The sequence below is a fragment of the Seriola lalandi genome, unplaced genomic scaffold, assembly GCF_002814215.2.
Source record: "Seriola lalandi dorsalis isolate HSWRI2012SDOR001 ecotype SW California unplaced genomic scaffold, Sedor1 jcf7180002054780, whole genome shotgun sequence".
Classification (NCBI taxonomy): domain Eukaryota; kingdom Metazoa; phylum Chordata; class Actinopteri; order Carangiformes; family Carangidae; genus Seriola; species Seriola lalandi.
The window spans coordinates 192,284-205,758 of record NW_019525333.1 but is presented as its reverse complement, the minus strand read 5'-3'; the positions used below and the strand labels follow the sequence as shown (position 1 = coordinate 205,758).

The 13,475-nt window shown below is 39.5% G+C and overlaps 1 protein-coding gene across 1 annotated transcript; it reads right to left on the bottom strand.

Annotated features, from left to right (window-relative positions):
- Positions 1–3,933: 3,933 nt before the first annotated feature.
- On the bottom strand, positions 3,934–7,607 carry LOC111669187 (ADP-ribosylation factor-like protein 4A). The gene is made up of 2 exons (XM_023425452.2): positions 7,474–7,607; positions 3,934–6,094 (listed from the first exon to the last, which is right to left on the bottom strand). The coding sequence occupies exon 2, from the start codon at positions 6,013–6,015 to the stop codon at positions 5,410–5,412; it is 606 nt and encodes a 201-aa protein (XP_023281220.1). The 5' UTR covers positions 6,016–6,094; positions 7,474–7,607; the 3' UTR covers positions 3,934–5,409.
- Positions 7,608–13,475: the final 5,868 nt, after the last annotated feature.

Genomic DNA, 13,475 nt, shown 5'->3' with positions numbered 1-13,475 from the left:
ATTAGAAAAGATTTGGAGTGGTCATAACAAGGGCGTAGTTTTGATCTCAACACTGGTAAGGATGCAACAACCCTGCGAACCCTCCAAAACAAAGAGATAGACTTTTTAATGCCATCAACCCATATCCAAATAAAAAGCTCATAATATCATAGTATTGTAAGGTTTTAAATATCAAAAAACGTCATGGTATAGTAAGTCATAAAAAGTGAAAACAAAGTCATAGTACAGTAAAGCATAAAAATATCAAGAAACGTCCATGATGCAGTGAAAAACGTCTCTGGTTGGCGGCAGAAGGGACATTTGATGGACACTCGGGGGTTAATCTCAGAGAGGAAGCTGTTGACACAGCGCTCCCTGCAGGATTCCCGGCTGCAGGTCACCTGACCTTTTGTTTAAAAGCGGTTTATACAACAGCATCCTCACTGGTTTATAGGCATCCTGCACCTTCAGTCTCTCTCCCACTCAGCTTCCTGGTTCAAAGCCTGAACACAGAACGTGCACAGAGCGTTCTGCTTTAACATGTACAGGTCTGCACATGCAGCGGCAGCAGTCCTGACACTTTGGTCTAAGGCCCAGCTCAGGAAAAGGATCCACTTCATCTGGAGTCTCTGTCCGTTGTGTCTGTTTATGTCGGAGATTTCACTTGATTTTCTTTTAATTGTGAATTAAATTAACTGACAACTGAACAGGCTGATAACTGGTGAAATCATCACAATCCCAGAGCCGGTTAGCTGTTAGCTTCATACCACATTTCCTTTCAAATGTCACGCTGATCATCTTTGATCTAAACTGTAAAACAAACTGTAAACTAGTGCAGCTATGTATACTGTAAAAAGAAACTAACTGAACATTTTACAGTAATTTTCTCACTTTACATTGTACTATTCTGCAATCTTAGAAATCGTTAAATTCATTCATCAATGAACAATGCCAACAATGCTAGCGCTAATGAAGATGGGGGGCAGCTCTACAGTGCACATGTACATTGCTACCATTATAGTCATTACTATATACTACAATTATAATATATCATTGTTAGCATTATAATTAGCTGCTAATGCTAGCAAGCACTAGCACACAAATACTTTTTTTTTTTTATTAAATAAAATGCTAATGCTAACGGGAGCAGCGACTAGCTTGCGCCCCCAGTTGCGGCCTTGTCTGAACGACTTCGCCCCCGACTCAAATTAGGCTCAAAATGATTTTGAACTTATAAAGTGATGTTTACAAATAATTCCAATATTTGTAAATCAAACTTTGTAAACCTGGAAAATAAATCTGAGTGAGAAATTCAAGTTTGCGCATGTGAAAACAAATTGTGCTTGTGGCAAAGAGATTTGTATTTGTTGAGACAGTGTGAATCAAAACTGAACAAATGATCAGGGGTGAGGTGAAACAGGGACAGAAGAAAAGATTTTGTGGACGTCTGTTCAGAGATAAAGAGCAGAAAACTTTAAAACTCAGTGAGCAACATTCCCAGTGTGAGACACTGACAAGTACAAACTGTGATCCTCGTCACTTCAGTGTCACTGTGGGAACTTTGAAAAATGAACATCATGTTGTATTGAAGAAAACTTCAAACTGGAGATTCAGACCATAAACACATAACGAATCAAATGCTGAGTGTCTCACTCCTCACTGCTGCTAGTCTTCTGTTTCCTGGATCATTTTATATCTGATAAATTCTTATTTTGAGTGAATTTGAATTGTAGGGTTTTAATGGAGAACTGGAATATTAGGAAAGACGGAATCTGTTTGGTCACCTGAGATAAGTTAAGTGAATTTATATCCTGCAAAAATATCAGGTAAGAAAACATTTACTCTTGTTTTTGTGACGTTGTTTGTGTTCATGTCGTTTATTTCGCATTAAATAATGCTATAGACGGATAAACAAATGTCATTAAGTATGTGTGTTTATACTGCGTCATTAACGTGTTAAAGTGAAAAGCTAACCGCGATTAGCGTGCTAGCTATAACAGCATTTAATTCAATGTAGAAGAAGCTAATTTTACTGTGTGTTGCTAGTATGTGTTAATGTTGTCAGCTGGTTTAAAGCTTAAACCAGCTGATGAGAGGTGAATGAGTGAAGTGAATGAGTGAAGTGAAAACTGTCTTGGACCAGGAAACACAGTGAGGAGCAGAAGTCTCCCGCTTGGTCTGGACTGTTGTCTCCAGCCTCCCGCTCATGGTTCCTCCAGCATTTAAGAAATGGAAGGTCTTTAGTTTGGTTTTTAAAGAACACATTGACGGGGCGAGTCTAAGATCAGCAGGTAAACTGTTTCAGGTGCACAGATGCTTAAAAGCATTCACTTTTTCCAAGCAGCTGACTAGGGAGTGAATGAGATCTTTCAACTGGCGTAAAGTGCTCACGTTGTATTTCATTGTATATTTTGTACAATGACAATGAAGATGTTCTCTTTCTGTTTCTCTAAGTTCTTCCTTAAAGACGACCTGATGCCTCAGTTTGCTTTATTGGCAGGGATTTTCACTTCACAAATTATCAAACACTTCACCAATGGAATTAAACGTTAACAGCTGGTGTTAATTCTGTGACCTTTGACACCTTTAACATGAAATATTTGCTGTTTCAGATTCACCACTGCAGCTGGTCAACAGTGCGTCACGCAGTTTGTAGTTGAGGTTCTCAGGTCACAGTCGAGTATCCCCCATATCCCACTTTTTTACCATTGCTCAAACACATTTCTTGAAACCTTTTGACGCTTTTCTCAAAACTGTAAACATGATAGTTTGAAGAAACTTGTCCTGCCGTCTGGTCACAGTGTTTGAGGGTTGAGTTTGGCTGGTTTTGCTGGAGGGGCTGCAGTGGCCGACAGCCAGGCTCTTCTCAGGAAACCGGGGCAGGCAGGGAGTGGTTCCTCTTTCCTTATCTGCTTTCCTGACCTCCACTCGGATCACTGCAGTTTACACCCTTCCTACACCGACTGGGGATCACATCAGCAGTTCACACAGTCGAGACTCAGCTTGAGCACAAACCCTCACAAACCTCACACCCATCTTCAGATGGATGGTTGTACTTTCACAGCACTTTCCCACAACTGTGAGAAAGATCAAAGACTGGATGTGACTGAAATACACAAGCACAAGAAGTAATAACTACAAGATCATTGTGTTTTTATCTTCATATCTTTGACACTGGGAGAAACAAGTTTAATTTGTGGGCAAGACTGAACTACACTGAGAAATTCTCCAGAGGGAAATCAGGATGATAATTTGAGTTTTAGAGCAAAGTCACATTATCAGACACTTGATTCTTACGTCCTGTATGAGGTGACCAACACAGATCTGAAATCTTTGATTCAAACTGGAGAGTAATGGCGTCCCGTTGTCCCAGAGAGGATAGAAACTGTGTTTTAGCAGCACTGAAGAACCAGAGTGTCACAGAAAGGCTAAGAGGAAAAGCTAAATGACTAAGCTAATCAATTAACTAACAGGAAAAGGAAAAGCAGATGGAAACTGAAGCGGGAATCCAGGTTTGTATTATTATTTTTAAAATGCCTTTTCAAATAGTTTTTCAAATTCATTCATGAATTAATAAATGTATTTATAAGTGGTTTATTTAATGGCTTTTTAAATCTTAAGTATTTATTGATGGATTAATCATTCATTTATAAATTCTTTAACAATCCCTGGTCTTCAGTAACTACGACACGGTCCAGGTTTTGACCTCGTCTTGTTTGGAGCTTCAGTATCAGGGTCAAACTGCAGAACATTTGGATTTTAAGTGTCTTATCTCTCCGTCTACGAGCAGCTAATGTGAACTGATTCCTCCCTCATTAGCTTTCATCTGAACGTTCATGATAAACAAAGGCAGGAAGGGCGTCTTCTACCTTGGAGGGCAGCTCTGACTCACACATGAACCAACAGGTGGAGAACAAACCTGGAGCATGGAAGACTGATTAACAGCTACACTGATAAAAAGAATCAAAACACTTTATTCCAAGTAAACCAACACGTAAATATCAACACCCTGCCACCGAGCGCGGCAGTGAAACCTGGTAACAGTCTCCAACATGTCACCCGTTTACTGTGCGTAAAAATACTTGACTTCTTCGGTTTCAGAATCAATCGGCGCTCGTCAGTGTCCGTTTGAGCTCTGCTCAACATGTATCTGAGGACGGACACTCGACTGGACACGCAGCCAAAGACTATTCCTGCTGGACCAAATGGGCCTGTCAATCACCAGATCCACACATCCACAGCAGCCGTCTACAGGGAGCTATGTTGGTGAAGTCACAGCTTCCTGCAGCCAATAAATCTCTCCTCTTACAGCCACATGGAGCCACTGATGTTAAAATCATGTTTATTCTTTTTTATTTTTGGTGTATCCACTTTCTTTCCCCTTTGCTCCTAAGTGCTAAACAGACAACCACAGAATGTTTTATCACAGTTTAACTTTAAACTTCAAAAAGGCAATTTTCATTCATGAATAATAATAATTCTATAGAGTCCAAATTACAGTCTGTTCCCAAACCTCTGGACTAAAGTCCCATTGTGCAACATGGAAACTGTCACTTCAGGTGCAATCAACAAGTTACATTTACTCTCGTTATTTTTGGAGTATTTTTACATGAGTAATTTTAGTCTTTAGTATTTTTATTCCTCTGCGCCGGCGACAGTCAGAGCAGCAGCCATATTGTTTATATGTTGTACGTCCCTCTCATTCTCGTTGACACAATATCTCAGAAACCCTTTGAGGGAACTTCTTCACATTTGGCACAAACATTCACGAGGACTCTGGGATGAACTGATTAGATTTTGATGGTCAAAGGTCAAGGGCGTGGTGACCTCACAAAATGCAGTTTTGGCCTTGTGAACGCGATATCTGCGTGGTGACCTCACAACACACTTTTTAGTGGTGGAGGCGTACACGAGGCGGTAATTCTAGTGATGTCATAGGGAGGTGGTTGTATGTTTCGCATGTACAGGCGGCGAAGTGCCCGTTACAGAGGGAATGTATTGTATGTAATGACGTATTTTTACACAAGTCATTTTATTTCAACTTGAGTAAAAAAAGTACTTTCACTGAATAAAAATATAAAGACTGATTGTTTCTTAACAGAGAAGCAGCACATATTTTAACAAATTACAGAAAGCATCGTTTGCTCATCATCGCTCTTTAAGACGTCGGTGCTGCTCTTCAGTGTCACTGACTTCAGAAGGACTTGAGAGGGATGTTGGCATCCAAAGTCCACAGAGCAAAACCAGTCCCACTGTCCTCTGTGGGAAACCCTGGCTGACCTGAGACCTTCCACTGGGATGATCAAACTGGACAGGAGTCGTTGTGCCTCTTTCACAGCAAACACAATGAACCAGCGGACGGTGTGCAGCACACAGTTCCCACGCAGCCGTAGATCCAGCTCACGTTTTATAGTTCCCGCTCTTAGTACATCATCTCTTCTTCTTCTGCTGCCGCAGCGTCTTTCTCCTCTTCAGGATCATGGCGTGCAGCTTCTGCAGACCTTCCTGTAATCCCTCACCGATGATCGCACAAGAAGGCTGAAGATGCCAGGGCGTGGCGCTGCTGAGCTCGCCAAGAGCCAACATGCTCTCCATCTCAGCCAGACTGAGCGAGTTCCTCAGGTCCTGTTTGTTAGCCACCACCAGAACCGGCACGCCCTGGTTCTCCGCCAGTCGTGTGATCTTGTGCAGCTCCGTCTTGGCCTCCTCGATGCGCTCGGTGTCCACCGAGTCCACCACAAACACGATGCCGTCGGCGCAGCGCGTGTAAGAGCGCCACAGAGGCCGCAGCTTCTCCTGACCACCGACGTCCCAGAAGTGGAAGGACACTGTCTGCCGGCCACCTCTCACCGACACCTTGATCTTCTCTGTGTTAAAGCCCTTAGTCGGGACAGTGTTCACAAACTCATTGAAGCGTAGGCGATACAGTACGGTGGTCTTCCCCGCACAATCCAGTCCGAGAATGACGATGTGAAGAGCCTGGAAGGACGGGAGGCGGGGGAAGCGCGAGTGATGATCCGATAATCCGTTCCCCATCTTGTCATACAGAGCGGGAGAAGTCGTCACCAAATATTCACCACGTTGACTTTATTCCACCAGGAACAGCAGCTCCAGCCTGGCGGGGTCAACACAGTACGCATAATGAGTCAAAGCACACAGACGCCCATCACCCCACTGCTTCACAAAAGACCAAACACCCAACAAGTAACTATCTCCCCATCTCCCTCTGGACCGCAGATCCTTACATTATCCTGGTGGCGAGAGACGCATGAGAAATAAAACAGCAGCACATTTGCACATGTGGTGCCACAGCAGCCAACGGGGATTTCATACGCTAATTTCTATTCAGTGTGTGAATCAGTTAACAACAGGAAGAAGGCTTTTAAATTCCACTGAAATCCCAGATTTAGCTGATTATCCAGTCTTCAGGGACCGATCAGAGGAAGGATATTTTAACAACAACACCCCAGCAGACTGACATGGAGATATAGCTTTTAAAAAAAAAAAAGAGGTGTTGCTTGGCAACACAGACTGGCTTGACTCTTATACTGAAAGGATAAGATGAAAGGATTTCAATTAAATCTATAAATGAATAAATCCTTGTTCATCTGCAAACACACGTCGCAAAGCAACTGTGACAGAAGATATTTTGATAAATGACATTTCATATGCAGTTTGCATTTAGGCATCAGGTTTACAGCAGAGACAGGACTTTGGTCTAATGTTACTCCATTTATTTAGTCTTTTTATTCTTTATGGGGATGGATTAGTTTGCAGAAATGGGTTCTGGGATTAATAAAGTATTTCTGAATCTGAACAAACAGTGGACACTTTTGTGGATGTAGAAGTTGAGACGATCGAGGAAATGTGTCACCACACATAAGACAGATAAAGCTACTAAACCTGAGGAGAGTCAGAGCCGGTTCATTTAAGAGTTTTTTTAAGTGGAGTCTGATATTTTATATTCCTTTGTTCTAAGTTCAACATGAGGAAAGTCAAAGCTTGTCAATTTTTTTCTTTTTAAATGGAGTCTGGCATTTCTCTCTGGTTCTAAGATAAACAGGGTCAGAGCCTGTTAATTTAGTTCTTTTAATGGAGTCTTGATCATATTTTTCTCTGGATCTAAATTAAACATGAGAAGAGTCAAAGCCTGTTAATTTAGGAGTTTTTAAAATGGAGTCTGGCATATAGTTCTTTGGTTCTGACCCTAACACCAGACTAGGCTGGGTTGGAGGCTCAGATGCCAACAAGTGTCCATAAAAATTTAAAAAAAATATATAAAAATTTAAATCATATCATTTAAATTGGTTTCATTCGGCCCAGTGTGGCTGCACATTTACATTTACCGTTATTATATTCACGTTAGATGAAAACAGAGGAACGGCTAATAAAATTAATTTTAGCTGCATGTGTCGCCAAATATAATTTTAACAGCAGTTATCACGTTGTGTTCTACACTGAAATCACAGTTCATAGTTATTATAGTGAACTTACCGTGACCGACAGTGTTAATCCATCACTGACAGTGTGTCCGTACAGGAAGTGGATTATCGGTTCTCGCTCTGATCATATCCTTCGATGAACTGAGACACGCAGCTGGAAAGACTCTCTCTCCATTCTCCTGCAGCGCCAAGCTGCACAGAGACAGAGCGGACGCTTTTCAAAATAAAGCTTCAGAACAACTTAACATCATGCACTTGTACACAGTCTGACTGTTTTTTCACAATAAATCTCTGTAACAAAGATAATCTGTAAATGAGGCTACTATTTAAAAAGTTTTAATATTATTGGCAAATGTTTTGTGTTTACAGATTTTCTTGTAAGGATCAAACACAAAGATTTTATGAGTAGATTTATTTTTATTTTGGGGGTAGAAGGTTTCAGTTTTCCTAATTCAGTTCCAAAACATAAACATACTACAGTTTACAACCTCAACTTTAAACTTGGAAAAGACTTGAACATATTCCTCCAGTGTCAGATATTCTATTTTAAATGTTTCCCGGCCTCACAACAGTGTTTATTTGTAGTTTGTGTGGATATAAAATCTAATCATGTCACATTTTCTTGTGGCGGACACTCTTTAGTTTTCAAACGCACTTCACGTTTATTGTGAAGGAATGATGATCAGTTTTCCGGTTTTATTCCGCCCGACAATGATTGACTTGACGCAGCTCCACTTCGCGGTCTGATTGGCGGTGGACAACGCCTGCCACGGTCACGCGCACAGTTGAACGCGCACGTTCACGCACGTCACCTGTTTCTATCACTCAAACAGAAGCAACTTCCAAAGAAGATCCTGGATTGATCTGAGGCCACCAGCCATTTTTTATTTACTTAAAAGTGTTAATTTTATTATCTAATTTGTCTATGTCTTAAACAAGCCTACTAATAATAATACAGTACAATACACAAAGCACTTAATTATCATAATAAAGAAAATAATAATTTAAAGGTTTAAAATTCAGTTGCTCTAATAGATAGATAGATAGATAGATAGATACTTTATTTATCCTCTAGGGGAAAGTCATATAATAACTGATGCTAATAACCCCAGCATTACACTAAATTACAGCACTGAGGATGGTTACATTTCTGTGAAATTAATTTTGCTTGATTGATTGAAGGGACATTTTTATGCCAGATTTTTAATAATAATAATAATTTCAATTAAATTATTATTTTTTTAACACTTTTCATACAAGAGCTGCAGCTCAAAGTGCATTACAATAAAATAAAACAAAAAATAAGGGCGAATTGAAGGACAATGAAAATAGACCATAGAAAGACAGTAGATGATTAAATATGAAAATGAAAACAGAAACTAGTAAGAATAGTAAAATATGAGAGGATCAATTAAAAGCCAAGTTAAATAAATAGGTTTTCAGCTGTTGTTTAAAGATGTTCACTGAGCATCTCTTACAGCTCTTGGCAGGTGTCAAACACTGTTTCCGGCTCTCGACTTCCTTGTTCAATTTTCATTGTACAAGTTGGATAATGGAACAAATTGATGCTTTGGTGCGCTGGATTGAGTTGCATGCAAAGCGTTTTGTTTTATTTTGATATACAAATATCCTTTAGTTTAGGTACAACAAAGAATTGTCCAGAAGAACCAAAAATCTAAATGATTCTCAACAGCAAATAAGAGAAAAATATCACTAGTTTTAGTTTTTGCAACAAAAGCTCAAGGTTTCACAGCTGTACCTGCATGTTCTCCACAAATCATCTTCCTGTTCCACTGTGACCTCATGTGGACAGAAGAGGTAACGACATGAAATGAGAAAAATGCTGAGTTGCTCTCCCACAGCTACAGCTAATGAGTCAGAACCACACAGCTGAAGACCAGAGAATCATGTCTCTTTAAATATAACTCGTTGTTTAACACCTACATGCCAGTGGTTGTTTGATGTGGATATCTCATGACTTCAGTATGATTCTGAAATAACATCTATGGGCTCAGATAAGGATCAATGTGATATTTTAACTTATGAAATTATGTTCAGAAATAATTTCAACCTCTGTGGTTTAAATTATTACTTTATATTTAATATATTATACTTTATATTGACACGGCATTGGTCCAGTGATAATTTACAAATTTTTATCTTCAACTCTGTAACTCTTTATTGTGAGTGTGACAAACCAGATAAGATTCATACAGGAGTCACATATTAGAAAAGAAATTATAACATGTATATAGCGCACTACTTTAAACACATGATTGAAAAATATCACATTTTATTTACGCCAAAATTATTTTTTTCTAGATTTACATTTCCTGAAATTCAACACAGAATGTGTCTGTATTGATTCTCAGTCGTTTTAAAACAGTTACCTCTTACTGCCACATGAGGTCACTACTAACATTTGAACCTTATTTCTGGTGTAAGTGTTACCGCACTGTAACCATGACTCCTGGCTGGGAAAAGCTCACCCCTGTGGTGGTGGTGAAACGAGGCCGTGAACCTCCCATCTTCAGAGGGAGGTTCCTGAGCTGGGTCCTCTCTCACTGGGACTCTGTAAAACTTTAACACAGATGTACCGATGAAATATTATCCTTCATATAATCAGTGTGTCAAAAGAAATAAGTTCAGTGTCAATATCCTTATGACCTGAGGGCAGTGGAAAGTATTGATATTTTTTAAAAGCAAACTCAAGACCTACCTTTATATTCTGGCTTTTTATTAATTAAGGGTTAAACTGTTTTCCTTTTAATAACCTACTTTTATTTTTTTTATTTCTAATTTCATTTTTAGTTTTATTCTATTCCCAACATCTCCTCTCTTTTAGCATTATATTATTTTATCTTTATTTCTTTGTCTTAATTTTTGTGATTTTTAATATCTTACCTTTCATGGTTATAATGGGCCAAAAACATTGCATTTTTCAATTTCTTCCCCCATGTCTCCATTATAATCATGTATATCTTTATCTATTATCTTTTGCAGGGGAACTGCAGATCCAGACATAAGTCTCCCCTGTGACTAAGGTCTGGGAGCTGAAGCAAGAAAGGTTAACACAAATAATACGCTGCTACTATAATATTATAACATATTCATGTAGAACCTCATTGTATCAGCAGGATAATAATAATAATAATACGATATACAGTTGTACTATAGTTATTTATTGTTATAGCTATATCTCACTTGCTCATGTTCTTTCTCTCACTATCTTACTTCATTTCACTAGTTTTAACAATTCCTTATGATAATGAATTATTTCCACCACGTGGTCCTATTCACTTCATGTAAACCAAAGGTTGATAGACAGCTCCTTATGGAGAGCAGTGATTACAGCCTGAACCATCATGATTCTAAGTAACTGGGGAACAAACTGCACTAAGATCATAAACCCATGGATATAAAAACGAAACATTGAAATCGGCGGAGAAATAAAAACATTATAAGCCTTTTCCTTCAGTAAAAACTGCAGCTCCCTCCTCTATGTTTACAGGGCAGTGTTGTTCCGGTCCAATATGGCGGCCACGTTGACGCTGACGCTGACGCAGACGCTGACGCAGACGTTAGCCTGCGGCCTCTCGTGAGCCTCCTTCAGGAAACTTAGAAATTACTTATTATTACTAGTACTTTTAGCCAATTTGCAGTCGGTAGCACTTGTTGTCACCTGTAACAGCCTCTTTAATCACACAATACCACAATACCGAAGATGGATCTAGCAACGGGTGAGTCGCTGTTTGGTGCCTCGTGAGGTGGCGCTGTTTTCTGGTTAGCTTGTGTAGCATTAGCCGCATCGGTAGCCTTCACTCCACCGTAGCCGGCTCTCTCGGAGCATTTGGCTTTATTGTGGTATATTGCCAACTTTTGACCAGATAACCCAGAGAAAATTGGGCTCTTTGTCGGGTTTCAAGGCTAATTAAGTTATTTTCATTCGGCCATTTTCGTCAACCACGTCACGTGACCCCTGTTAGTCTTTCATTTTTTATTTTCTATTCCGGTAATAACATCAGGACCGAAAATAATCAACCAATCAAATTGCTTCACTAATGAAACTTTAATTCATAATCCTCTCTCTCCCTCTCTCACCCTACCTCTGGTAATCGGCTGACTTCAGGTGTTTTCCGTAACCAATCAGATTTCGTCACGATCTCAACCAGCCAATCGCGTTGTCGCGGTTTCCTATACTCTTCACAGCCCCGCCCCCTCACGGTCAGACCTGCACTGCTGTTAAGTTGACTTCAGTAGTAGTTTCTGTAGCTGGACAGGTTGGCTACTAACCGCAGTTTGTCCACTTTCATAATCAAATTCAGAAAACTTTATTGAACATTGGGCGACTCAGTCAATCACCAGATGGTGTCAGCTCTGACAGTTATGCAAAACCCTGGATTTGATTCTGTGACAATGTTTTTTATCATATAATGACAATATTTTTAATTCTTGCTTTCTACAGTATCTGCACCTGGCCGCTACAGTGTGGTTAAGATTGAGTGAAGATTGGGGTGCACAGCAAATAAACTATAATAGTGTTAAGCAACTAAAACACCTGTGTAATAAACAAAGTGGAGTAGAAAGTACAAATTTCTCTCTGAAATGTTGGAGTGGAAGTATAAAGTAGCATAAAATGGAAACACTCAAGTTACCATGAAATAATCAAATCTATATTGCAAGGGGGTAGGTTTGCATATGGGGAAATGTCCCTACCAATATTTTGGGAGGACAGAATTGTCCCTCGTTCACACTGTGTTCGGAGTGAAGTCGTATTACGGTATTACGGCACAGTATTGTTGTTTTCTTAACCGATAATCGATTAAATACATTAATTTTAAGATGGCTACTTTGGCTCTGATGCAGACGCCTGTCTCTGGATGTTCAGATCTTAGAGGATCTATGTCTGTAGTTTCCACCCTGTGGTTAGCAATGTCCCGCCCACAGCACGATCTGATTGGTTACACGTCACAGCTAATAGCCTATCATGCTAATGGCCGCTGCTCTCACAGACTAGAGCAGCTGTGGTTAACGAGCGGAGCCGTGTATCGGAGGAAAGACAGCAGACATCATTGAAGATGTAATAAACATCACAATCCTCCACATTGAAGTTACAACAACAGCACACTCTGATGAACAAGTTCACCTGTTGGTCCAACACACGCCGAACAAGAGAGAGACAAGCTAGCGCTAACTGCTAAGCTAAAGCAACTAGCGGATCTGAACAGCATGTAAACAACTACTGAATTAGTGAAAGTCGCTTGAAAGGAGCAAACGGTCACTTACTACTAAGACTGAGAAGACATGTAACTAAAATGTTATAAAAGTACAAAGTAAGTCAGTTAAACTGCCTCTGAGTAAACGTGTTACATTTTAATTGTAATTTACTAACTTAAATTTAACATAACCATAGTCCACCTATTCTGATGTTAACTTGTACATTATTATAACACATGATCATTTCCTAAAGTTTTAGTCTTTTATCTAATACTGCATAATTTTATTTAAATATGTATCTTTCTGAATATATATTCAGATCTTTTATGAAAAAACGTGTCTGTACAACAACTAATCCTCCATTGTTTCACTGCTCATGACTGAGCACCAGTGTTCACTAACATTAGATCATATAAGACTTTTTATATTGGTATTGGGCCTGCTAACAGCTAGCTAACATTAGTTAGCTAAACTGTAACTTAAAGCTAAAGTTAGAAACTAGTTAGAAACATTAACGTCCATCATTTGTGTCAAAACTCTTTAAGAATTTAAAGTGTATTAAACAAGCTAGATAGTTAGCTACTGCTATTTACATCTACCTACAGTGGCTTAACTTGCTTGTGTGATGTGTGGGACAAACTTTCCACCTTATTATTTAACCTCCTAAGACCCGAACTCTTGCATGGCGTGCATTTTTAATTTCTCTTTGCTATTTAGGCTGATTGGGACCTGAGAAAAATGATGTCCACATATGAGGACATTATTTTTAAATTTCGATTACTGAGAGGCAGTATAATATCCTCATATGTGGTCACCAGGCCCTTGTTGAGAAAAAGT